Source organism: Oenanthe melanoleuca, chromosome 5 (assembly GCF_029582105.1).
Source record: "Oenanthe melanoleuca isolate GR-GAL-2019-014 chromosome 5, OMel1.0, whole genome shotgun sequence".
Classification (NCBI taxonomy): Eukaryota; Metazoa; Chordata; class Aves; order Passeriformes; family Muscicapidae; genus Oenanthe; species Oenanthe melanoleuca.
The window spans coordinates 29,030,011-29,056,427 of record NC_079339.1 but is presented as its reverse complement, the minus strand read 5'-3'; the positions used below and the strand labels follow the sequence as shown (position 1 = coordinate 29,056,427).

General features: G+C 38.2%; 1 protein-coding gene across 3 annotated transcripts in view; it reads left to right on the top strand.

Moving 5' to 3' along the window:
- RAD51B (RAD51 paralog B) overlaps positions 1-26,417 on the top strand; it is a 386,318-nt gene that overhangs the window by 159,290 nt on the left and 200,611 nt on the right. For all 3 annotated transcript variants that reach the window (XM_056492651.1, XM_056492653.1, XM_056492652.1), the window contains exon 8: positions 22,664-22,760. In XM_056492651.1, coding sequence (XP_056348626.1) covers positions 22,664-22,760 — 97 coding nt within the window. The remainder of the gene's footprint in view (positions 1-22,663; positions 22,761-26,417) is intronic.

The window sequence follows — 26,417 nt, the reverse complement described above, 5'->3', positions numbered from 1 at the left end:
TTCATTACAAGGGAAAGACAGGCCAAGATCTGTATTAGGAACTAGATCTGCTGCAGGTTTTTGTTGCTTATCTCTTAGTCTCTTTTGCCATTCTGCTTCAAAAAAATAGATCTAATAATGCTTAGCATATGTAAATTATTTGACACCTAGGTGAAAGTGGATGGGTTTATATAAATACCTCAAGATCTGTTTAAAGTCTCCTTCCCATGATATGCAAATTATAAACAGAATTTCCCTTGGAAATGAAAAGCAGTAATTAATGTTGCAGCTCTGCTCACTGGGCTGAGCAATGAGACAAATCCACTAGAAATCAGGTAAGCAAGAGACAAAACCACTGCTGAGCTCATCTGACTTGGCCAATAAGTCCTTACCCCCTTTCCCACCACAGTGGAGAGAGCATAGCTGTGTGGGGTTCCCTGCAGCAGGTGAGATGCTTTTTCATTCAGGGGCTGCTGGAGCACTTCCCTGAGAAGAATCTGGTGGAATGCAGAGCTGTTGTCTGCAGAACTAATTCCTCTACTTGACCTGGGGGCAAAACTAAGATTGCTGGGAGGCTTCATTTGGAAGAGTGTGAGGCTGCCATGCAGGTACTGCTTGCAAACAGGGGTTGTACTCCTGTGTAATGTGTAACAGGCAATGGGATATCAAAGGGATTAAGAGCCTGAAGGAACAGCTGAATATTCATTGTAAATGGCACTGGGCTTCTGCCAAGGCAGAGCAGGCTTTTAGTAGTGCTCCAAGTGAAGAGTAAACCAAGTAGATATGTTTAATACAAAGAGTGGTTGACCCTGGTGTCTTGTGATCCCCCTCCAGTCCCATGAGCTAAGCAAGTTTAGTCCAATCTGTTTGGATGAGAGGCAACTCTTGTCCTGTTACTATGAGGAACCCTTTGTAGGACAGTGAGTGGATCATCTTTTAGCAAGTAACTCTACTTTCCCTGACTTCTCTCTGCAGTTCTTTTGTATGTCCCATCTTTTATCCATCCTTTCCCCAAACGCTTCATATGCTACTGCTACCTGCCTGCACTGTGGGCAAGTATTAGAGCATGTACAAAGCAGTGGACAGCATAAGGACAGCATATGATGTAGCCACTCTGGTTCTGTGGAAGGGTGTTGTGCATGGCCAGACATGAGGGGGTGGCACTTACTGTTGATATCCCAAAGTAAGTGGTGGGTGCTGCCAACTGAGATGGCCACCTTCTTGTCACTTGCTTTTTGGAATAGGACTGCATCAAGTTTGCTAAACCATCAGCTGTGTTACTGATAGAACTGAGGGTGTAAGAGGAGTTACCTTTCCATACCACTCCCTCTAGTTTCTCCCCCACTCAGACAGTGAGTGTAAACTGATGAATTTCAGTATTTCATTGAATGTGTTCTTTGATTTTATACAGTAATTCAGCAGTGTCTAGGATTGCAGTTTTCAGACTAGAAGGCTTTTAGGCAATTATTCCTGTGTGAATTTTATGACACTCATGAAAATACTTCATTTTATGAGGTTTTATAATTCTTTCCTTCCTTATGTTTTTTTTCTCTCTTTTTTTTTTTTTTTTTTTTTTTTTTTACCTTAAACCAATAGGGTTTTTCCTTGTACAAGGCTCTCCTCCTAACCCCTGATCCCCTCTGTCTTGGTGCTAAGCATATTTTGGGTCACATGCTTAAGAAATCAAAAAGAGGAAAAGAGTCTAATATAGTAATGGTTCATAATTAATAATCAGTTTTTCTCCAGTGAGGAAATATCTCCCTTTTTTATTAGTTTTTTTAAATTGAAAATATGATATTTAAGTATCTAGTATGTCCATAAATGCAACAGCAGGTGGCAGAATAACTTCACTAGAAGATAAGTTCTTGGCATACTCAACTTTCTTTCAAGAATTTAGAGAGAAAAACAGATGCCTTTATGTGAGATGTGACCAATTGCTATTCTAAATAGCTGTCTTAACAGAATGTAACAGGCAATTCCCAAACACATGGAATTGTGTGTTATAAGGTTTTCTTCAGTTTTTAATCTGATTGTTTGCTTTTTATTTCTATGGAATAGTTAAATGCTTATTAAACAGAAAGTTTCTGAAGAGATTTAAATGGTGCCTTGCTGTTGCAGAACAGGCAGTGTGTTAGTCACCATTAAAGTGTAGCAAATGCTATTTTCAGCAGAAGTGGATCTGTGTAAATATTGCATAGATATAATCCTTTCCTTTTAGAGAAAGCATCCAAGTAAGCATATTGCCATGAAATGCATTGTTCTGATGAGCAGTTTTGCTGTCATCTTTGAAGAAGTAAGCTCCCTGGGAAGATACTAGCAAATCTTGACCAGAGTTGTTCAACAATCAAAGCCCAAAGACTGTGTGAAAGATGTATCTTGTGGAGGGTGCAGCTGTGAATTGCATTTAATATCTCATGGTCTGTTTGGCAGCTCCTTGGCTTTCTCATCTGCATTTCCCTGGGAAAAAGTTACAGCCTTCAAAAATCTGTACACCTCCAGACAATACCATTTCAAATAAATAGGACAAATAGCCTGTTAGGTAATGGCTTCCTTCACCTTTCTCAAACAGGATGATAGTTTGAGGTATACATTGGGCTATAGCCAGTTCTTCAGTCATAGCTAGCTGGTCTAAACTTTTGAGAACTACCAGGACCAGAAAGAAGGATGCAATAAAATGGTGTTTTACCACATTGTAGCAATGGAAAAGAGCCTAACATAAGGGCAGTTATGATTTTTGTTCTCTTTTGAAGGTCTGAAATAATAGTGGTGGTGGGATATTATTCTCTTATTTTTTGGCCCTTACCTCACCTCTGCGTTAGGGCAGACTCTTATCCTGTAATTCTACAAACATTCTATGCACACAGTAACACAGCATGGCAGCTGAAAGAGTCATCCCATTCTCCTTCCACCCAGGCTGGGCAGCTGCATAAGTTTAGGCCTGTTCAGTGCAAGTCCACAGAAACATCTTCCTGCATGGAATGGGCAGCAGTTCAGGAAATGAGGTACAGGAGAGGGCAGAGTAGATTCTCATTGCAGTCTTATCTTTCTCCATTTAAAACATATGTAAACATATATGAAAATATAGTCTCATATAGTGATTGTTCTGTGTAGAAAAGATACCAGAAGTCATAGCAATTGGAGTTGTGGGGGTTTTTCCTGTAAAGGGTGCCAATAAAGATGTCCCCAAGGGAACACAGGAGCAGTAGTTGTGCCAACAGTATGTGTTCTTATTTTAAAAACATGTCTAAAAGGGTTTTATGAAAAAAAAGTTCTATTCAGATTGCATTTGGTATTATCTTCAATGGCTGAAAATAGCCTACACACAGATGGCAAAACCTCAAAATAGAGCGATCACAAACTTTCATAAATTATCTTTACTATACAGTGCATGTATTGAAAAGTGAGATGTTCTCCTGTAAGAATACATTATAGAAATCAGCATTCTGAAGGAGAAGGAAAACAACTCCCAGGCATCTCGGCCCAGATGGCCTCACATTGCACATTGGTGCATCAGGTGGTGAGTTTGTGGAGGTCCAGGAAGGCCTGAGAGCAAGGGAGATGTAGGTGGGGGCTTTATGCCAGTGTTTATGAGAGAAATTTATTTTGTGTTGTGAAAAAAGTAGTGGTACTGAGCTTAAGTCTACAAATAGACAAAAATATGGTAGCTGTATGGAGTGAGAAGAGGAACTTGGGTATGTTTGTGTGTGTTGTGATGCTGCTGTTTTGCAGTGGAATTTTAAGAAGTGCATCCACTTGAATATGAGCTTTGCCACATTTTTCCCCCCCCAGACTACCCTGTTAATGCATTTCTCTTTAGTATCTGTTTTGATCCCCTGGTTCCTGGAAATGCCTCATCTCAGTTCCTTGAAAATAGCTGTGGTATCAGGATAAGTATTTGTGTAAGATTTTTTTGTTGAGAACTTATTTAACACAATCATATTGCTTCTGTAAGTGGGCCTTACCCTCTCTCTTTTTTCTTGCTAGCAGATTCTTTGTTTACTAGCTTTAGACATACTTCAGGAATTTGTTTGATTTTATGTCTTCATATATCTGCTTTTTCAATTTATCACAGCTCCCTAGATTTTATTATTGTGTATTGACTGCTATAGTTTATTTTCCTCTCAATCAGCTGTATTAGTCTGAATGTTCATTTTCTAAGATAGAGTTATTTATCAAAAATTGTTTAAATCTTTCCCTCTATTGTTGGGGCTGTCTGTGTTTTCTGAGATGTAGTCCTTCTGTAAAAATGGCAATTTTTAAAAATTACTTTTGAGCTGAAATGCTTTTAACTTCATTTCTCTTTTCTGAATTTATCATTTCTAGGCTGCCAAAGTTTTTAGTTTTGGGGGTACTAGTGTCAGATAGTTTGTGATAATTCCTGGTAATACCAGATATCTCAAATGCTCAGTGCTGACCATTGATTACAGCTAGTAAATGAAGCAATTAAAAGCAATAAACTTAATAGACCTTGTTGTCTGAATTGTTAGAAGGATTTATGTTTGTTGTCCTTCTCTTGACATATGGAAGAGAAATATAACTCTATGTGGAACCTCATTATATTTTCATGGCTTGGATTTGTCTTAAAGAAGATTCAACAATATAGTACATTCTCTGCTATTCATTCAGTATAATATTGCTCTGATCTACTTAAAACCTAGTTCCTCCTCTGAGGCCAGATACTAATTTTTGTTCCATAGACTCTTATTTTATTTTTTTTTAGCATATATAGCATCCTGTTCTGTTGCTACATCCTCTTATTTAACATCATTTCCTTTAAGTTCTTAATAGTGGTATATGTATATATATTTATTTTAAAAGTGCATATTTCAAGTATTGACTTGGTAAAATTTTCTTCAAAACCTTGTTTCTGTGGTCTCTGTCCATCTTCCAGTTCTGCTATAATTCTTTTTTTCCTTTCAAGTACTAATTCTTATGACTACAATTCCAGAGTGTAGCAGGCAGGCTGGCTGTAACTTGCAAGAACACACAGCCTCTACCTCATACAGCAATTTGTCTTTGAATAACTTTTTTGCATTCCAATATTAAAGAAAATACTACAAATACTGCCAAATTTTCCATCAATGTCTGATTAAATTCTTTGATATCAACTCAGGAAAGCACTTAAACATATTTTAATTAGTGTTTTAACTATGTATACTTTAAATTGAGTACATGCTTAAGTGCTGCCTTGAGTAAGAATACTTGTTCAGATTGTACTTTGGTTCTTTTCTCTCTTCTTTCTGATGTTTTGTTTTCTAGAAATGTATGTGAGTACTGTACTATTAACTCTTTCTGGACCCTACATTTTATACTGTCTCCAATGAACTGAGAAGAAATTTTAGAAGAGTTTTAGACACTTTCCTTCCATACCCTTCTTCTGCTGCTTTTAGTGAATTTCACAACTTTCTCTTTTAAAACAGAAAGACTCTGTATGTTTCTGAAGGGGGGTAGGCTTTGTCTGGTTTAGAGAGATTTACAAATGCTTTACTGACTTCTCAATTGTAATTAAAAGAATTCTTCCAATTCTGGTTGTGTGTTCTAAAGTGTTTTGTCTTTGTTTCAATAATATTTCCGAAAACAGGTGAAGTACAAAGGATGATTGATGGGAAGCAAAGTCCATAAGGGCCCAAAAGACAGTTGCAGGAATCTGTGTGTGCAAAGCCATGATGTGTCAAGTGGGAGAAGGAGAAGGAAAGAAAGACAAATACCTTTTGGATTATAGCTCTTGAAGCATTTATTACAATTTCCTGATCACTGGTTTTCCTGACAGTATTTAACTTAAACTAGGTTTGATCCAACAACACAGAAATCCATGTGAAAATTAGAAAAGCTTTCTAATTTTGCATATCAGCTTGTTCTAGTATCTCCAGTGTCTAGTCTTAGTCAAGTAAAATACAGTTGGGAGTGGAGATGTGCAAAATTTCTGCGAGGATGTGATTTATCTGAGTCTTCCCCAACATGATTTTTTTCTGACTTGAAATCTCTGAACTTCAAGGAAAAGAGAAAACTGGGACATGTGGGATGTCTTAGCTGCTAACTTACAAATAAGTACACTGTGTGCCAGACCTCATAATGCATGTTCAACGTCCTAGACATGTCAGATTTGCTTTTATATACTGTATAACACATATTCTTACCTTTTGCCTATTAAAGATGATTCAGTGTCCCATTGATGGCCTCAGATAATACTACTTCCTCTTCAGCCCCATGTCTACTGTTTTCCTTGGTCAACTCAAAGTGTTAAGATAGGCCTGTACTACCATAATTCCAGCCTATCTGTATTATCTCTCAATGTTCATTCAATTTCGAATAATAATGAACAAAAGAAAAGGTGAATCAAAATCCACCCTATCTTTGTGAAATACTGATGTAGACTGTAACAGTATACATATAAAGATGCTTGGTTTTTTGCCAGTCTGAAGCTTCTTTTTCAAAACTATTTGACACTGAGAATTGTCATGGCCTTGAATAGGAATTATTTCAGAGTACTCAGCTGCAAAAGTTCCAGGTAAGCTATTGGTATCTTTCAGCGATGAATAAACCAAATCAGAAAAGTGTAGAAGTAATTTTTCAGTCAGATTCATCATTCTTTCTGTCATGCAAAAATACTATTTGAAAATACAGACAACAGTCTGAACAATTTAGGGCAGTCTGGCTCTGAACTTTTTGCTCTGAAGATATGAATTTTAAAGCCATCTGCTAAAATGCCTTCCTTCAGCATATTTTTTCACTTTCTAACAAACACTTGTGTAGTTTGCTATTTTCTTCCTAGAAAAGAAAAGGTAATGGCAAACCTATGCTTTGTGCACTATAAAATTCAGGTACTGTATATGAGATTATTGTTCCGTGAAACTGTTCTTCAGTTCTTCAAGTTTGCTGCCTTTTTATTACTTTATAAAGACTTTATTACTTTATAAAGATTTCTTGGATGCTGATGCCCTTGAATGCCAACAAAGTCACCCACTTTTTCTTCATTTTCTGGTCTGTAAAATGTATGATATCATCCCTGTCTATCTTTTTTTCAGATTCAGGATCTGACTGCAGAGTTTTGAGAGTATCTTCTGAAAAATATCATGCAACGGCACTTTTTTATTGTATTTGGGCTTTTTGTTTTAGGAAGTGTTGTCACATATGTCTGTGTTTGTGGTGTGGCTCATATATAGAGATATGATTTGAGTAACTGCTGGTGTTGAATATAGAGAGCATATTACAGTGTTCATACTCTTGAGTACTTAGGTACCAGTCTGAAGGTGGTTTCTGCCTCAATTTATAATTTTCCATCTTTTGCACAGCCAGTTTTAGATGCAGGCAAAGAAAGCAGCTGTGCAGGGAGGCAGAATGACAGGTTTAGCAAAATATTTCCATTACTGGACAAGCATAACTGCTGCATTCTTCTGCCTACGTTTGAATGCTGTGTCTCTGGTTTGAGAGGGAAGATAGAAGGAATTGTTGTGCTAGCACAGAGCTGAGTGGCATTGCCCTTCTCCAGCCCTGCAAAGCAGGGGACTTTTTGAGTTCTGGTTTGACCTGGGACAGAGGAATTGGGAAGGGTGTGATCGTGCCTGAACAAGCCTCTGACATGATCCAGATCTGGGGCAAAGAGCATGTACATGCTGTGTTTTCATGTGTATATTATAAAATTATGGTTGTAGGCTTCAAAATTGAACTGTCATGGCTAGACTTCTTGGTAAACTAGATTTATAGTGCAGACTTACTAGTTTTCTGTTTTCTACTTTGTGTTATGAGTTCTTGAGGTTTCACTATGAATCCCACAGTAATGGTTATCTGAGGTGTTTCATGCACTCTTGTTACAGTAGTTATGTAGTGGTATAGGAGCTTAAAAAAAATTTTAATTCCAAGAATGGAGAGAATCTGCTTATGACACAAACCAGAATGCAAAGAAGAATACAGTCCTATGCAATACATTATTGACTCTTCCTTTATATCCTCAAAGTAGTACAAGTTTTAAGGAAAATGAAGAATGGATATTGTTTGACCTTGTTCATTTGCCTAAAACATTTTCCTGGTTTTCTTGTCCCTCCAAAATAATGCTGCACATTGGCAAGATGGAGTTGGTAACTATCTGTACCTAGATTATCGTTTAATCACCTAAATCTAATGCTATCCACACAGAATTTCAGAAATATGTTTTACAAAGCTTGTAGTTCAGTACTATCTGTGGAATTTGGTCTACTGTGACCCATTTAGGCACTGGTTATTTTTATCAAATTGAGAAGTATGTAGATTTGTTGGTTTGCAGTGAGTCTGCATTTATTCTTGAGGCTGGCTCTTGCTATTTGTAATCAGAATAGAAACTGTGGCAAAATGAATGGTGAGTCTTTCTTATGATGGTCATTGCAAGTACAGTTCTCACTCTGTACTGCCAAGAGTGGATGGCTTCTTGCTTGAGAATGGCTTTTCTATTCATGGCCTCATTCTTTGAAGTGTCGTGAAACTTGAAGCAGGCACTTTGCCTCCAAAGCAGCAGTTTTCAGGACTCTGTGTCCTGCCGTGTTCTAGATGTGCCAATTCCGTTCCTCCCATTTATATTTGCTGCTGGTATTCCAGGCAGTGTTATTTCCTGGAGGAAGTTTGTATTCATTTTCCATAAATCATGCCTTCTCTTTAATTATTTGTGCCTCTTCCCCTTTCTCTCTGAAACTTCAGTACAGACACAGCTCTCAGTGTGCTGTTGCAGGCTGCAGTTTCCTCAGCAACAATTCTTTCTTGGCTGCTGAGATGGAGTCTGGACTGAAATCTGGGTAGTCACTGATGTTTTCTCCAGCCTGTTAAAAAGTCAGCGTTTGCATCTGAGACAGAGTATTTTATTTCAGCACTGACCTGATCTTTCTCCCTCTGTGTGTATGTTTTACCCTGTGCTTTTGCAGAGAGGAACAGAATATTTTTTCATGGCTTATTCTGATACATACAGCTCCTTATTGAGCCTCATGTTTTAAAAGTAGTCCAAAGTCTGTGCTTGTTGATCTTGTAACACCCTAAAAAGTAACTGCTTATTTGCCTTTTACTGGCACAGGAATGATCTGAGTTATCCAGTTCAGAAAATAAATTAGTACAGGACTGATTTGAAGCTATTCTGCATTGCTGTTATTTTGTTATCTTTGCTGTTCTGGAACTATTCAACTATTCAACTGGAACTATTCTGGAGCTATTAAACAGCTCTTTCAAACACTCTCAGTAAGCTCAAGAGAGACCAAAAGTTGTTTCCAAGAACACAGTTAGTTCACAGCTAACATTTAAATAATAAGCTGGCATCTATTTGTTACTTTCCATCTGTTTTAAATACAGTGCTAATACTTTACAGAATGTTGTACAACATACCAGGAGTTGAGCCACAAGGAATTTTTCAGATTTTACCCTTCCCAAACTTGCAGTGCGAACCAGTGATGCTTTCACTCACAACTCAAGCAAAGGCGAAGGATTTTAAAAAAACACATCAACTCCCCCGCCACAGATACCAAAAGGAAAGAAAAAAGCCAGTGGATTTTCTGGAAGGAATTTTTAAGAGTTTTGTTACAAGACCAACAAGCCCATACATAGAACCTACAGAGGTCAACTATTACTGCTAAATTGTATTTAGATGTTGCCCAGCTATACATTGGAAGACTCTGGGAACACAGGGTGGTTTGTGGTGGTGCACTGTGATCTTAATCACACTTCATGCAGTGAGTTCAAAGCATTAGGAAAGCAAAATACTGAATCCCACAATACTCTTATGGGGTAGGCATTAGGCTTTGAAAGTAGGGCACAAAGAATTTATTGTATCTGTAAGCAATTGCAGCTACTTAGCCTCAGAACCAGGATTAGAAAACATGCGATTGGACTTCTGCTCTCCCCTGTTCTCCCTTGAATATTAATCGAGGTGAAGAGTTAAGAAGAAGAGAAAAAGTCTGTACTGGTTGTTTCCCTGTGAATGTATTTATGCACATAAGGATGAAGCTAGACAGAGACAAGTCCCTGATCATGTTTCACTTTGGTGTGACTCGTTTGGGATCAATAAAACTAGACTTGCAATAAATCTAATGTGGTCTGGAATAAAAACTGAGTAGTAGTAATAAAATTCAAAATGAGAACTTTCCTTGTCAGGGTAGTTTCTACAATGAAGGGGATAGCTAATGTTCTGGAGGGAGAGATAAGTCTAAGAGGCAACTCAAGTATGATCTATCCATTGCATGATGTTCCTTTCATACATGGAATTTTAAGGCTTGGTAACAGCAGATAGGGATTGTTTTAAATAAAAAAATAGTAAGTAACTTTTTGAGGAGAAATTTATTGTAGAACAAGCTGTAGTTATCTTTAATTAGACCCAAGGAATAGCCAATCAAAAAATAACTTTATTAAATTGATAGCACTACTACTGAAAACACTTCTCTGGTCTGTGAGTTTTGATGATTGCAGGAATTAGTGTGATTGGAGGGGTGTATGCCATAAATGCCCTTCTGTCTCCAGAAGCTGCACATATCCACACCACACTAGGTATTTTGTAAATTAGCATCCAGCTAAACATGATAGAATTTTCACTGGGATTCGGCTGTCATTGAGCAGTTAGCTTTAATTTGTCACACACACTGCTCTGCTACTGCACCTTGCTTTGACGTTCAAGTATCTTGCATTGAATTATTTTAATTTTTGTTTTAGAAACTCTACAAGTACATCCTATCTTTTTCTGAGAAAGTCTACTGGGCTACTATTTCACCGCCAGCACCAATCCCAGTGTCCCAGTATTTGTAGCTGCTACCTCCTGACCCACACCTAGTGCATCTGTAGATACTACAGAAACATCTTGTCTTTCTGCTCCTGATTTCCCACAATGTTTGCTCATACACTTCAGTCCTATCTAGAAATGCATTTCTAATCTAGGCCAGGTTTCCTATGTGTTTGCTCAAGTATCTCACTCCTCACTGGAAGAAGCTGTTCCAGTTGTGGGGCTGCTGAAAACTTACTGGAGCAACAGAATCTGTTAACTAAGGCATAATTTGCTCCTCTTAAGTTCTTCTCTAAATTAAATAATTTCAGTGGAGTTCAAGGAAAATGCATGATCCTGTGAATTTTAATAGCAAGTCTAGGGAATTATATTTTAGAACTCCTAAATGCATTAAACTATTAATCTAGAGCTGCTGCAATATTTCAGTTGACTGTCCAGAAGACAACAGCTACTTTTTCTCTGATGCCTGTGTATGTAGTTTGTAGGATGGACAACAAATCTTTGTTGCACTTAGGTTGTTTGAATGAGGTGCAAAATTACTTAAGTTTCCTTCCTAAAGAGCAGATGCTTTCTAATTGTGAAAAAGCTGAAATCCTGTACCATTCACAAGGTTTTCTGAGAGTTTAAGATCATTGAAGGTGCCACAGCCTGTTTTTATTCACCTGACATCAACTCTCAAAATTTGTTTTTCTGTTAACAGCTGCAAATATTCTAGATATCCAAATAGGTGAATAAAGATATTTGGGGTTGTTTTATGAAATGTTTACAAATATTTACGTAAAAAATGATGTGCCAGCAGTACAGAACAGTAATACTGGTAGACCCAAGGTAATTTCCAGTGGAACCATTGGTCTTATTCTCAGTGATTACCGAGCCAAAGGAGGTGTGTCATGCTGCAGTCCCAGCACAAAAATGATTCCTTGCATTTTTCAGAGTTTCTTTTCCATCCTAAGTCCTAATTTTCAAAGAGGTGTCTAATTATTCATACTTCCAAGAAAAGTATACTCCAATTCAAGTAAGTTGGATAGCTTAGTAGAAAATTTAAAATGTGAAATAAAAGGATGATTTTTATTGGAGAAATACAGACTAACTATATTTCCTAGTGAAAGGCTTTAGAAAAAATAAGTTACAGAGACAAAGACGATGCCACTGAAATTCCAGAATGTTTTAAGCCACGACATTTCATTTCTCTTCCTTCAAATATAGATGAGAAGAAACTTGGATGATTTATGTTCTCTCTCCTCTCCTCTGGGTGATATCAAATCTTGACATGTTTGGAAAAGAATCATACACATACATGTTTGGGCGTGGTTTTTTTCCTGTCTCATTATGAACTGTTTATCTATAACTAGTAGACCTTTTATTTTAATGTGCTTTTGTAAAAGAAGCACTTAGGATAATCTTACTACTGTGTAACAAGGCTTCCTAAAATGCTATAGCAGTCTTCAAAGAGTGTTAATAAAACTTTGTAACACAGTCCACCGTTTTGCCTTTTGTATAGGTTGCATTTATTTCTTTAGATTTTCTTCAGAGTGTCTTAATTTAGATAATGTATCAAGCCTTGTAAGAGGAGGAATGTCAAAGGTTAAAGCTCTTAACTGTCTCAGTCTGCAGGTTTAGGAGACTGGCAGAATATACCCAGGTAATCTTTTGCATAAAAATACTGCACTGCATTTTAGAGGTATGTTGGTATATTACAAAGCTCAAAAAGTTAGATGATAAAACTTCAACTTTCAGCCTGATCAGACTAAAAGATGTTGGTTATGCAAACACTCACTGGTACACCCAGTGCTCAGACTGGTGTGTTTTGTATAGCTGCATTTTAAGGGGGGCTGAGGATACTGATGGTTTTGTAATACTACAGATATTTCTGGCTTAATTGTAGCTTAGGCTCAAAAGGTGTAAATGCAATTCTGCGTATAAAAATGTTTGAAATGAAATGTTAATAGATATCTACAGCTTGTAATACATCTAATTCATTCTCATCTGTTCTTTCTTACTTTTCTGAGCCCTGAGTCAGAAGGAAGGGAAACTGATGGCAACCTGAGAGGCTGTTTCAGCATCTGGGTATTTTGTTTTCTGCATGACTTCCACCTTTTTTTGCAGCCATTACAGCTGTAGAGGTTGATAACTGAACTTTGAAATCAGCAAGAACACAGAATTCACTTAATCAGCCATAGTTGCATTAAATACTGCTGTCAGTGTCTAGATTGTTTTGTAAAAATTATCAATATGTTGGTTGTCAGGCTTCTGTGCAGTATCAGTTACTACCTTCATATTCTACAGACCTGCCAAATAGTTTGGGCAAATGGGAGGATGGAGTTATATATCCAAATTCCCCTTACCCTTTAATTCAAACATACTGACTATTACATACACTGAAATAAAGCTACATGATGATCTAAGCATAGCCATTAGACAAGTATAAAAATCCTGTGTCTTGAAATGTGTTCTGTGAAAAGCCATAACACAGTAAGAAAACTTTTCTAACAGGTGTGGTATAAAACATTCTGTGTTCTCTGATGTAACCATAGGCTAGAAGATATTTGCTCTGTTTCTGTGGTGCTAATATAGTATGTTGTGTATAAAAAAAAGTAAGCCATGTGATAGTGCTATTAGTTACCTGCATGTAAAGTTTAATGAATGGACAAGAGGACCAAATATTCTAGCATATTCTAGAAGTGATTTCTGCTGCTTCCACAAGATACCAAGGAGCAGTCTAAACTAACACTGTCCTACTTTTAAGAATGTTGGCATAGGGTCATGGTGTGGGATAAGGTGGAGTTAGGGAAAGTGTTTTTTAAAATTGTTCAGCAAAGCTGTAAATTACAGTAGCCCATTGAGCTGTTTCAGTTTTTATTCAAGATTCAGTAAGTCTCCTGTGACCCACTGCCTTGAAGGCTTGCAGGAACTAACTGGAAGGGATCTGAGGAATTAATGACATGAAGTGGTGCTTTATATGCAATATCTCTCTAGACCTGCATGTGTATATTATTATAAATGGTATTTCTGATGGGCTTGTCAAAACATTACAATCAAAAATGCTAGTACGCTAATTATCAACTTGAAATGGACCATGAGCCCTAAGCAGACCTTTTTAGGACTGTTTCCTTAGTTTAGTAGTGAATAATAGACACTTCTCCAGTTACTTCATATTCATATTAAGTTGTTAGGAAAAAGCTAAGTACAGACTGGTATAAAAACCCTAACTAAAGTAAATCCCAAATATGGAAAGAATTATAAATATATAATTTGCTGGGTACATATTAGATAGTCCTGAGGTGTTCTAGAGTGCTTGGGGGAGTATGAGCCTTTCCAACTTTTAACTCTGTTCTTGAAATCAGGGTTTAGGAATGGTAGTAAACATTTGTGGTATTTTTAGTCAGTCTGCTTAGTGTCTGTGCATTTGTCTCCACAATAGGAGTAATAATACATTTATTCCATCAGAAGGTAGTGAAATGTAATGTCAGAGAATTTGTGTAGGTCTGGGTAAATTTGAAGTGCTGAATGAAGCAGGGTAGATGCATGGCAGAAGATCTGAATGCAGTGAGTGAAAGGAAAGAGCCTTCAGTCTGTTTTAGTCTGCTAATGACAACTACCTTGTGGCAATAAACTAAACTAGGTTTTTCATTGGGAAAAAAGTGAGCATAAATTTTTACTTCCTTGCAGTCTTATGGAAGTGTAGGAGCATGCTGGTGCAGAACTGAAATTCTGTACTTTGCTGGTGTTTCAGGCAACCCAGTTTCTTTCCCATCCTTCAAAATGAGACATTCAACAAAGCAAAAGTGCTGTTGCAAGGAACAGCAAGGAGTCTAAGAGTGAACTGTGAGTTTTTAATTTTATTTTATTTATTCTTTTACAAGACAATTTGGCATTCATCAGAAAACTCCCTTTTAAGCAGTGGTACTCGCCGCTTGTGGAGTGCAGCAGGTTTTGGTGTGAAAGTTGCCTGTGGATTCCAGTGATTTCCTGTGAGGTGCTTTGTGTTGCCTTGGCTAGTGTCAGAGAAGTCTCTTCCTGTGGTACATCACTTGCTGCAGACGGGAAAGCTCAGTGCAGAAAGCCATCGCTCAGCAGGGGCTGGAGGCGAGGGTGGAGCAGAGGAGGATCTGCTGGAAGCCTAGCAGGAGCACATCCCTGCAAACAGGTCTGTGCAGGCTGCTGGATGTGAAGGCCTTGCAGGCACACAAACCCTGCTCCCAGGCAGCACAGGGTGCTGCCGTGTGCATTTTGGAGGTTGCATTTGTGTTGGCTGCATTCCTTGCTCACGGAGTAGGAAAGGCTGAAGACCTCAGGCTATTGCTGGGTGGTAGCTATTTCAACTTGAAGGCATGTAGCTGCCTGAGAACAGCATGCTTTTGTTTTGCTTTGTTTCTTTTTTTTCCTTCTGGTGGAAGTTTTAATTCATTGTGATGCTTTTTAAGCAGTTGGCAGAGATGTGAATAGACACTTTACTTCTTCAAAAGGCTTATGGAACAGAATTGCATAACTTTGTACTTTTCCTATGCAAAGCAGAATAAATTCAATGTAAATACAGTGGCTAGTCTCTGAAAGATACCTTGGTTTCTTCCAGGTCCTATTTATATCCCATGAAATCCAATAACTATAAAATCACCTCTGCTGCTATGAATTGTCTCACTGAGGGATGAAAGAGGAGAAGTTTGGGTAGAGATACCTTGGCAAAACAAGAGCTGGAGGTTCTCTTCCTCCTAAGAGCTCTAATGAGGTTGCAGCTAGCCAACAATGTGTCCTGGTCAACAGATCTCTTTTAAAAGGTGTTATTGAGCCTTCCAGAGAATTGTGCTTTCTTGTTTCTGTACTGTTTAATTGCCTTTTTTTTTTTTTCTCTCCTGAATTATGATGAAAATAGGTGGAGTTGAAATTCTTCTGAGGAAGTGGCTCTCAATAGGCTTCCAGTGGTTTATGTGTGTGTATCTGTTTTCAGGGAATTATGCCAAATTTTGGTAACATTGGTTGAGATGTGAATTCTACCCTTCAGTCAGAGTAGCTGCTCTGCTATACGACTGAAAATACGACTCTGCTTCCCTCTGCCTTCCCTCTCCACTGTTACCAGCCTGTTCCTCTGCCATGTTGTAGGCAAGATGGCTGTAATGGGTGTTTCATCTTTCAGCTGATTTGGGTTAGCAGCAGCTGTTAAATGTGGGAATTTGTGTATTGCTCATGCCTGCAGTGAAGCAGCTTTGTGCTACTGCCGTTTTAGTTAAACATATAAAAATACTTTTGAGTGTCTCAGGCCTTGATTAAGCACCAGGAGTGGTGTTTGACTTTGGACATGGGAATTTTATGTATTAGAAATCTTTTTACTTGTGATGTCTGGGCTTTATAGAGTATTTGACATTATTTACATTCTTCCCCACAGAAACCTGAGCTGCTGGGGCCAGTGGCTGCTCAGTTAAGGAATACAAGACACCTAGTGGGATAAGTATTGGGTGGGTGTGGTGATTTGCTTGGATTTGAGATTATAAACTGTTGAGTTTTTTCTTTTGTATTTGGTTTGTGTGAGCCAAAATAGTTTGCATTTTCTAAGAATGAAGATATGTATATATATATTTAATCTTCTGTCATTATAATAGTTGTGATATAAGTACGTTAAATTTGGTCCTGGAGCCCAGAGCTGTCTCGATTGTGCAGAGGCTTTTCTCACTAAAAGCCAGTCTCCTGCAAGGTGGGGACCTATGGAGCAGTCACTGGCTTCAAGTGCTGCTGTAGCTGTGGGCACTTGACATTCTCTCTTGAAAAGTCATCTTTTGGTTCAGGGCTCTCAGTATTGCATTCAGACCTTTCTTTTTCTGTTTGTAACTCCATGATTTCACCAAAAATGCTCAGTTTTAAGCATTTCTTGTAAATATTAAGTAGAAGCTCTGCTGAGGTCTTTCACAACTTTTGACAGTTTTTGTGGCAAATGGCCACTAGTGCTGTAGAAAATCTCCCCAAAGAAACAGAAGTTGAAGAAAAAGCCAATTCAGTGTGTAGCACTGTGATGAAGATGACAAATATCCTGTTACTGTCACAGATGGTGGTAATTTAGGAATCTTCCTTGAGCAGACTGATGCCAGTCTTGAGGATCTTTAACAGGTTTCCAAGGAGAAGGCTGCAGCTCTCACAGCTGTTTGAAGCTCAATTTTTCTCCCCTTTTTTCTCACTGTTCCCTTTTTCTGTTTTTGGGTTGCTGCCAGCACCATCTGACTTTGTGGTATTGCTTGGTGCACTGTCCTTTGTTGTTTTGAGCCATTACTCGAATGCCTCATTAAGAGCTCTGTTCTTCAGGGAAAGGGAGAGAGGTGCCTTCTCAGGGATCAGAAGTAAGATTTGCTGGGGGTCAGTGAAACTTCCTTTCCTTCTCCTCCAGCATGTGGAGCCATGATCCCAGCCCCACTGACTTGTCACTTGTACTTGGTGCTCTCTAGTGACGTTTCTTGAGCACAGTGAAAACCACAAAATTAATGGGCTAATAAGGGTGGAGTAATTTGGGATTATTGCAAGTGTTTTGGTGCTTGCTCTCCCAGCTCAACAGGAAGCCTTTAATAAGAATTTTCCTAAATAGTGTTGCATGCGAAATGGGGATTTCTGCTTCGTTCTTTTAACAAACAGCCATTTCATGAGACAGTGTGGTTTTGGCCTTTTGGTGCATTCCAGAAGACTTTTTACCTTTGCTGGTTACTGATTGATAGTTCTGTGCTGAGCTCCCTTTAATTTTGCAATAAACTAACAAGGAGGCTGAGACCACAAGTTTACAAAAAATGGCTTATTTACTCAACTGGATTTACAAGGATGACAAAGTCAGATTTAGTAGTTTCAGTGTGGTCTAGGAAGGGCAGGAGGAGTACTTGAAAAATTGTACTGTATAAATAATCAAACAAAAAATAGTTTGCTTATTCTTCTGTGTAAAGTTCTTAGGCCAACTCTCTTCCAGGACCTGCAGGGATTTTCTGCATATGCAGGAACTTTGCTATTCCCAATAAATATGTTTTTCTTTACTTTTCTTTACTTTTCTAATATGCTTCCAAAAAACTAGCATCTGCTGAAATTGCATCAGTGGAAGGTGACTCTGTTTTCACAACAACATATAAATACTTTATTAGGATATTAAAACTGTTATTGACTTCTGGATTAAATCTTAGAAGTAACAATGATCTGTCTGGAACCTGAGTGCTGTTTTCCTTGAGAAATCCTTGTGTCCATTTTTTTTTTCCCAGGTATTGACACCTATAAAAAGTGAGAAAGTAATCAGAGGATCAAGTTGTATGATTTTTTTAACATGTCTGTCTCTGGATTTTCTAATTCTCCTTGCTTTCATAACACTTCTAATGGTTAGATGGAGTTATTTTACAATCTGAGGTAGCTATGCTGCAGTAAAAATTGAAGTAAAAGATTGGAAATCATGTAGTCCATCATTTGTGTGGTATTTTAAGTAGTAGACTTTTTCCCAGAAAGGATTTTGAAATCTGAATCTGAGTGGATTTCCAAAGAGTTGGTAATTCTGTCAGAATTGGAAGGCTGAGGACTGTAAATTTTCACTTAATAGCTCTCTTAACCAATGGCAAAAGAATAGGCTGAAGGCTTAAAGGCAGGGGTTCATTGAACTCCATGGGAGACTGCACTGAGGCATGTTTCTAGTGTTTCTGAGCTGTCTAGCTGGCCTCTTTCCCCTCTTTTAGCAGTAGTGTTTTCTATTCAGGCACAGTTGCTTACTGAAGAAGCTCTACACCCTTTGCTCATCACAAAGTAGGAACAGAAAAGCAATAGCAAAACTTCCTTACCTGTTGCACATGCCAGGACACAGTTGTGTATGGAGAATTATGATGGCTTTTTGTGACTTAGTGACAGTGAAAATATTTTGTTCCATTAGTTGATGTTGGAAATAGGAGCTCCTCTTAAAATACTATGTGTTTATAAAATACAATATATTTTAAAATACTGTGTATTTCAGAATGATAACATCAACATATCATGTAGCAATATTCTCACTGTTGAGTGTTCTGCTGGAAGTTGATATACATATGACTGGCCTTGAAACTGTGCTTGGCTGGTAATGATGTCCAGTATCTGTCCAAAAGAACCCCAACAGAGGCAAATTTTCCTTACCTACTTAGCCTGAGGACTTGGCAGGTCTCCTGTACTAAACAGGTTAACTTGATGACAAATCTACAAGGAAAAGCTGAGGAAGTGTTATTCCTGGTTCAGGGCAAAGCACTCTCTAGTAGGTCTGCTTGGACTGGCAGCCCAGCTTGTTAATCCAAGCACTGTTTAGCAGGTAGTTTCTTTCAAGTGTGGCACCAAATCCAAACCTTCTTTTTTGTGGTTTCTAGGAAACAGCATAATTAACATCAAAAATAGTATATTCTGCGCACACATGTATGAAGCAGTGGGTGAGACTCAGCTGATGCTGTCCATGCACTGATGTGATTCCTCACCAGAAAGCCACAGAACTGTTTCACACCAGATCTCCTTTGTCTGCCTGTGTGCTTTTTCCATATCATACACAAGTTTCACCATTCCCTCAAACACCTATTTGCAGCTCTCTGAATACTTGAACCACTTCAAAGGATAGCAGGATGGAATGTAAGCATGTCTTTCAGATTCATGGAGACTTTGGAGAAAAATTAATAAATTCCTTAAATGTGCTACTGGAGTCATGTGATACCAATATTAAGGGCTTCAAGTTGAATGCCTGTAAGGACTGGTGACTGCTGAAAATGTATGGTCTCATTTAAATGGCACTTTCCACAGCCAAAGTATTTGTGACCAAAGTTTTACTCAAGGGAAAATAAAACTTGGCACTTTCCAGTAAGGACATATGGTTGAAGTTTTGAAGATAGAGGTATCTATCCAAAGGAGTTTGGTGAATCTGGGTGCCTTTTTTTTTCATAACTGTAGCAAAGGACCAGCTCTTTTCTTTTGTTAGTGACCCACAGCTTGTTTGAGCTAGTGAGAGTTTGGAGTATTCTGCACACTCTCAAACGGAGGTTCAAACCTTACGGGAGCTGCAGAAAGATACATGAAAATACATGTATATATATGTGTGTGTGTATGATAATAGGAATACCTATACATGATGAAATAATTTTGCAGTAGGTGAGGCTGCAGAAGTGTGACAGGGAATTTGATGCCAAATTTAGTGCTTAGCTAACAGCCTTGTCTTGTGGGTGAACTTACGGGAGAACTGCATCTATGTTGGTTCTGCAGGCTTGTAGAAATGGGGGATAATTTTCAATTAATTACAAAATAAGCATTCTGTGTGTGTATATGGCTTAATCTCAGAGGAAGTGTGCTTATTCAAGATAGTGTTTAGACATGTATTTAAGCAAATGTGTAACCTTCAATGAAGTCATGGAACTCAGAATATGCTTAATTCCCATCCTCAAAGCAATTCAGAGAGGAACATTTCCTTGGGTAGGACCTTGCTTTTTTTAACAGTATAGCAGGGAATCTAGGATATTGGTATTGAATAGTTACTGAAGGATATATCAGAAATTGAAATCTAGGTTCAGGGGCATAGTTTGAGTTAAACGTAAAAGGTGAAGATGATTTTCAGTCCCACAACTAACAGTGCTGTGGAGTTCCTGGTTAAGGAGGAATCTGGAAGATTTTAAAAAACAAAACCATTGCATTATTCTTCTTGCTCATTTTTCTTTTGATTTTTTTTTTTTAAGCCTTCAAAGTTAGTTTCCTTTGAAGGAAAGCAATATAAAATATAGTATGCTTAGGTATATTTTTCTATTAAAAACGTTCCTTAAGCATAAATAATAAAATACACAGCACAAAGATTATCTTGGCATGAGTCTGGGGTGACTGAATCACTTAGAGAGCTTGATACTTGTTAATAATGTGGTCATTGCAAAGTGTGCCAATGAAAACTTCATACCTCACCAGTACGTGTGACTATAAGTTTGTTAGTGTGTTCTGTTTCAGCACATTCTCTGGTACTGGATACTATGGATACGTGAGTCTGTGGCTTTTGTGACACAGTGGAAACAAAGTGAGAATGGTTTCAAGAAGGAAAGGTCTCACATCATTCCTTATCCTTCCTTATCCCTACTAACTCTTGGCTATCTACTAGTTTCATTTGCCTTGAACCAGTTTTAATGCCCAGCCTATCACAAGGACAAACTAGCTCACTAAAATAGAAGATAAGTATCCTAGCAAGAAAAAAGAAAAAGTGACTTCTTTTTTTTCTTTGTTAATAAATTGAATTAATTTTATGAACAAGTCGGCCATCAGTGGCAGCAAGGAGTTGTGTATACCAGACCCTTTGCTGTCTGCCTTCGTTGCACATAGCAGCTCTGGGGGAAACAGCAGAGAGGTGTAATGTGTTTCTTGTGTGTTTGCTGTATTACAAGTATTCCAAGAGGTGTGTGACCAATCAGGGCTGTTATCTACCATATCCATATTCACTGCAGTGATCACAAATGCCCAGTCCCAAACGGTGCATCCTGTGGTTAAACTGTGCAGAGTGATCACAGCTGGCTCAAGTTTGTTCAGAGCTTGCTGTCAATAGCAGATTAGCATGAAGGACATCCCTATGGGGTTCTGAAGGTCTTGTACTCCTGTTGAGTGAAGATTTGACTTACACACTTCTCAGTTTAGTCCTGTTGATACAGTCCATAAAGCTCCCAGGCACCATCATGCCTTTTTGCAAGCACAGGGATGGGTGGGCTGGTATGAGCAGGGAGGTAGAGTCTTGTGAAGGTCACATATTTCATCACACTGCTGGCACCTCGTCACATTGCTTGAAGAAAACACAATACCTGCAGCACCACCACTCCAGTTACAACTCGTTGTTCTGACACAGCTTATGTGGGGTCCCACAGTGGGGAAAAAAAGGGGAGAGTGTGCCATATCTCACTGCTGAAAGTGTTAAAAAGCAGGAGGAAACCATGATGAGAGGGAGGTGCAAGCAGTGGAAGGAAGAGCAAAGGAATTCCTCTTCCTTTTAGCAATGATAATCTGTTAAATTATTCCAACGGCATCATGAAACTGCATTCACCAAGTGTTTTGCAGGATTCCTCTCTCCCTTTTCCCTGTGTCAAATACAGTTGAAGATGGGCCATTGATTTGAAAGAGAGTTTGTTTAGAGTTTGTCTGTTCTCAGTGCAAGAAGAAGAATAATTTTGGTTCTTTAAAAAAAAAAGTAATTTTTTAACTTTGCATTAGTCAGCGAAGTGGAGACCATTATTGCAAAAAGTGCAGCTGCTTAGAGATCCAAAGTATTATGGGATAACTGTGGCTATAGCTATCTTCTTCTCTCTGTGGTGTTTGAAGTGTTTGCTTAATGTTTTCTGTTACTAAAAACAAGTATGTGTTCAAAGGTGCAAGAAGTTCTTCATCTCTTACAAGCACGACTATTGCTCATGCTGTCAGAGGAGAACACTGTGGGTGCTATAGCCTTGTTTATCAGAATCTTGTGATCCTGAAAAAGGCTCAATAATCCCCTTTTGTAAAGATAGCCCTGTAACCTTTAGTATTTTTGTGCTTCAGATTGATGGGGATGTACCCCTATCACACCTTCTTCCATGGTACTGTTTTTCAGCCAAAGGAAGAAAGTGTGTAAATTGTGTGGAAATCACTTGGAAAATAGGTTTCCTATTTGCCTATGGAGAAAATGGTAGGTTTTAGTAAAGAGTCTCAAGTTGTTCATAGAAGACGAGGAAAAGATGAAGCTCTTCAGAACAGTAGTTTCATCTAAGGTGCCTGTATGTATCAGCATACTGTTGTTCAGTATTTCATCTTTTTAACAATATCCCTTTTCCTCCACTTGTTGCAACTGACTCTTTCCGTTTCTGCAGGTAGTTCAAAATGTTCTGAGTGTTGAATTTGCTGAAGATCAGAATAGAGGGTCATCTCGATGGCCTGCCTGGAGGGTTGCACTCCTGGGCTTCTCTCTGCCTATAGTAGCTATAAAAATTCATTTCCCATCCCCCTCCCCTTGTCTGTTTGCAGGTTATCTTGACAAATCAGATTACCACAGCGCTGAGCAGTGGCCCTGGGATCCGGGCAGACCTGGTGTCTCCAGCTGATGATTTGTCCCTGTCTGAAGGTAAGAAATCCCTTCCATGAGAACTGAAACTCTACACGGACACAAATCCACACTGTAACTTGCAGTCTTCCGTTGAAATACAGGGGGCTGAGAGACTCAAATTATCAAGTCTAACCTAACACTGTCTTGAAACAAAATTATTTTCCAGTTTCTCTGAATATCCATTTATAATTAAAAAGAAGGTATGCGGAGTAGAAAACGATCAGACACTTTCTAAAGGCTGCGAATGAATTTTTGAGCCATGTCAGTTTCTCAGCATTGTACTGTCATTCACATGCCTTTAAAGCATTATTTTGTCAGTCATCTAAAGCTGCTGCAAGAGTAAATACACAGGTTAGTCTGCAAATTTCATCTTATCTAATGGTCGTTAGTGATTCCAAAAAGAAACAACTGGTCACAAAGGAAGGAAAGCAGATCCTCAGTCCTGCTCCTTGAATTACCCTTGTTTGGTTTTCAAGTACAGTGCCTCAGACTGCATCTCTCTGTTGTGTGAATGTAATATGGAATTTTTGTGATGCCATGTATTACTTTACATCTTTGTGCTTCTGTTTTCTGCACAGAATTAGAGAAAAGCACTTTTTTGAGTAATAGTGAGGACTTGGCATGTTAAGAAGAAAATATAATTCTGAATCAAGATTTACAAAGTAATATAATAATTTTAGTGTTCCCCACTTGGAAATAATAGTCAGAGTACCCTCATGAGGAACAGATGCAGAAAACTTTGTTATTTAGTGTTCAGCTCATGCATAGACCCGAGTGTATGATGCAAAGCAATGCTCATCTTTCTTGCAAAGGCGTGATAATTGCATGTAGACTTCCCACTTTGCATAACATAGGTATTTCCCCTCTCTGTCTCCTTTCTGCTCTTTCTGGTGGTTCTGATCAGCTTCTCTGTGTTCTGGTTGACCATACACAGTTATCTCAAGCTTGTCTGACTTAACACAAATACAGCTCAGTGGCAAAATAACTAAGCAGTGATTAAAACTGACATTTCTGCAACTCATTTCAGTGGACAAGAGAAAGGTTGAAGGTAGACTTAAACAGAATGTGCAATGCCTTAAAACCGATGTGTTTACTTCATAATTTTGTCAATAGGAGTCTGGAAAAGCATGGCCCATTAAATAATTTTGAAATTGTGTTTGTGGCTTTTATTGTCTCCACCCATTGCCAAAGTATCTCTGAAGTACATGGCTCAAATACTGCTCCCTACTTCTGGCAGAAAGATTTGAAATTTGGTAACTAGATTTGGAAGATAAAGGCATTATTTTTCACCTTTATAATTTTCTTTTTGGCACAAACTTGTTGTGCATTGTCTTCTTAAATTGTCTTGATCACAGTACTTGTCCTTCTCTTTGTCTTTTAGAGTTGCTATGGGTGAGCTTCCTCTGGAAAGAAAGGCATGGCTGAGTCTGAAGTGGGAGTAAAAAGAAATATGTTTTCAGTAAAACATATTTTTGTCCTGTGGTTAAAATATTTTAAGATACTTAGGAAAAACACATGGAATAGTTGAAATGTTTCTAAATTTCCCAGCACATATAAAAGATTCTCAGTGCTGTGTATGAGCTGTAGTTCAAGAATATTCTTGAATCAGGGCTACACAAGAGATGGCATAATGATTTTTCTAGCAGTTACAGGTTAATAATGAATCTATCATGTTGTGCCTAAACTACCACCACTCCTTTTTACCTTTTAACCTAAGAATGATTTAAAATGTATTGGTGCTCTGTGTTTTATTCCTTTACTGTTCTCATTCCTTGTTTTTAATTAAGGATCTGAAGTAGTAAAATGTGCCAGCATCAGACTTGTTGAAAATGGAAACATTTGTCTTGCCACAGGACAAGAACAGTACAGACATCAGCAGTGCAGGCTCCTTTGGAAATTCAAGTTTTATTAAGGGATGTAGGGCTGATAAATTCCTTTCCTTCTCTCTCTTCCCTCCTTTCTTGACTGACATTGATATGGCATTTACTTACTGTGTTGTGTAATGGAAGAGCACCATGCATCTCCACACTACATACTTTTCTCCCTGTGTCTTTCTTATTTGTAAAACGGCTTCTTCTGGATTTCCATTTTTCATCACTTTTAACCCCTGCTGTCTATCTGTGAGCAAATGTGGAATTTCAGGCTCATTCAACATCTGATTTCCATGTTTATCTTCCTATCAAAAGACACAGGTGTGGCCAGTGTGTTTTGGTGGGTTCTTTTTAACATCACGGTGTTGACCTGTCCTGAGAAGGTTCCCCCTTAATGTATTTGGATGTTGCTCTTGAGCAGCCTGAAAGCAGCAATAAACTTCTGATAATCTTTTGTACTTCCAGAATCCTAAATTAATTAGTCTTCTAGAGTTAGTATGGTAGTAATAATACTTGCTACTCTTTTACAGTTGTAGAATTTACAGGAAAGAGTAGATAGGTGAGTAGCCCATGTGCACAAAGAGTATATGTTGCAGAGTCAGGGATAAGAGGCCAGATTTGTGACTGGGTTCTTACCTCATTGTTCCTTGTCACTCATCACCAACTAAAGCTGAATTTGAACCAGTGACCTAGATGTGAAAGGACCCATAACACATTATTAGTCCTGTAAGCAACTCAGACTGCTTGGTTTGTATATGTCTAATATGTTGTTTTAATCCTATCTGAAATCAGTCCCTTCACTATAAATGGTTTGCTAAAAGGGTAATCTTTCTTAGACAGAGGCAGAAATGAAAATTTCGAACTAAATGTGCTATTAGAAAGAAGTGGAATGTTATAGTGTCCTTTGTTTTTGCTTCTGATTCTGCTTGAGAAGAGAATTGCTTGGGTTATGTGTTAGATTAGGCAAGAAACCAAGGAAGCTGTTCATCTGATGTGTGACAGAAAGCTAATCTGATGAACAAGCTGAAAGGACATTGTTAAGCTGTTTCAGACTCAGAGCTTGTCTTCTGTAAGGTTCTGATCTAGTGCATGAAAACTTGTCCTTAAATATGTTAGATTTTTATGGGAACATTAATGGATTTATAAAAGCAGTGCTGGCTGTAAAATGCCACCGCTTATGTAGCAATATAAGAATTCATGAACTGTTTGTTGGTCTTTCTTGTAGGAAATGGTTATGACCAGCTGAATTCCCAGATCTGTCCATACTTCTGCTTCCAGATAGACAAAAGAATTGCATAGTTTGCCACAATTAAAGTGAGGAATAAACCAAAGTTTCTCTGCTTATAGTCTGAGTCCTTGTATTCATTTGGCCTTTATGTACCTGTCAGATTATCAGCTGAAGGTGTTAGGACTAATAATATTTTTCTCTAGCTTTAAAATCCTCAGACATGTAATGCTGTCACTTCTTCCTCTCAGTTTTTACTTGTAACCTCACCATTTTTACATAGCCATCTCTCAACCTATGTCATCAGAGGGGATAGTCTGGAGGATGATGGAGGTTGCTGTTTCAGTTCCATCCTTGCTTTGTGGAGTAGCCTCTTTAGTTCTTCCAGTGAAAGACAACTTGGAGAAAGTTATTTTACATTGCAGGAGTGGTCAGACAAGCCCAGGAGTACCTTAAGAACTAGCTTTTATAATTTAAATATAAAAAATAGCTCTTAACCCAATTAAAATAATATCTTGCTTTTTTTAAAAAAAGATTGTTCAAGCTCCATTAGGCTTCATGAACAGTAGAAATATTTTG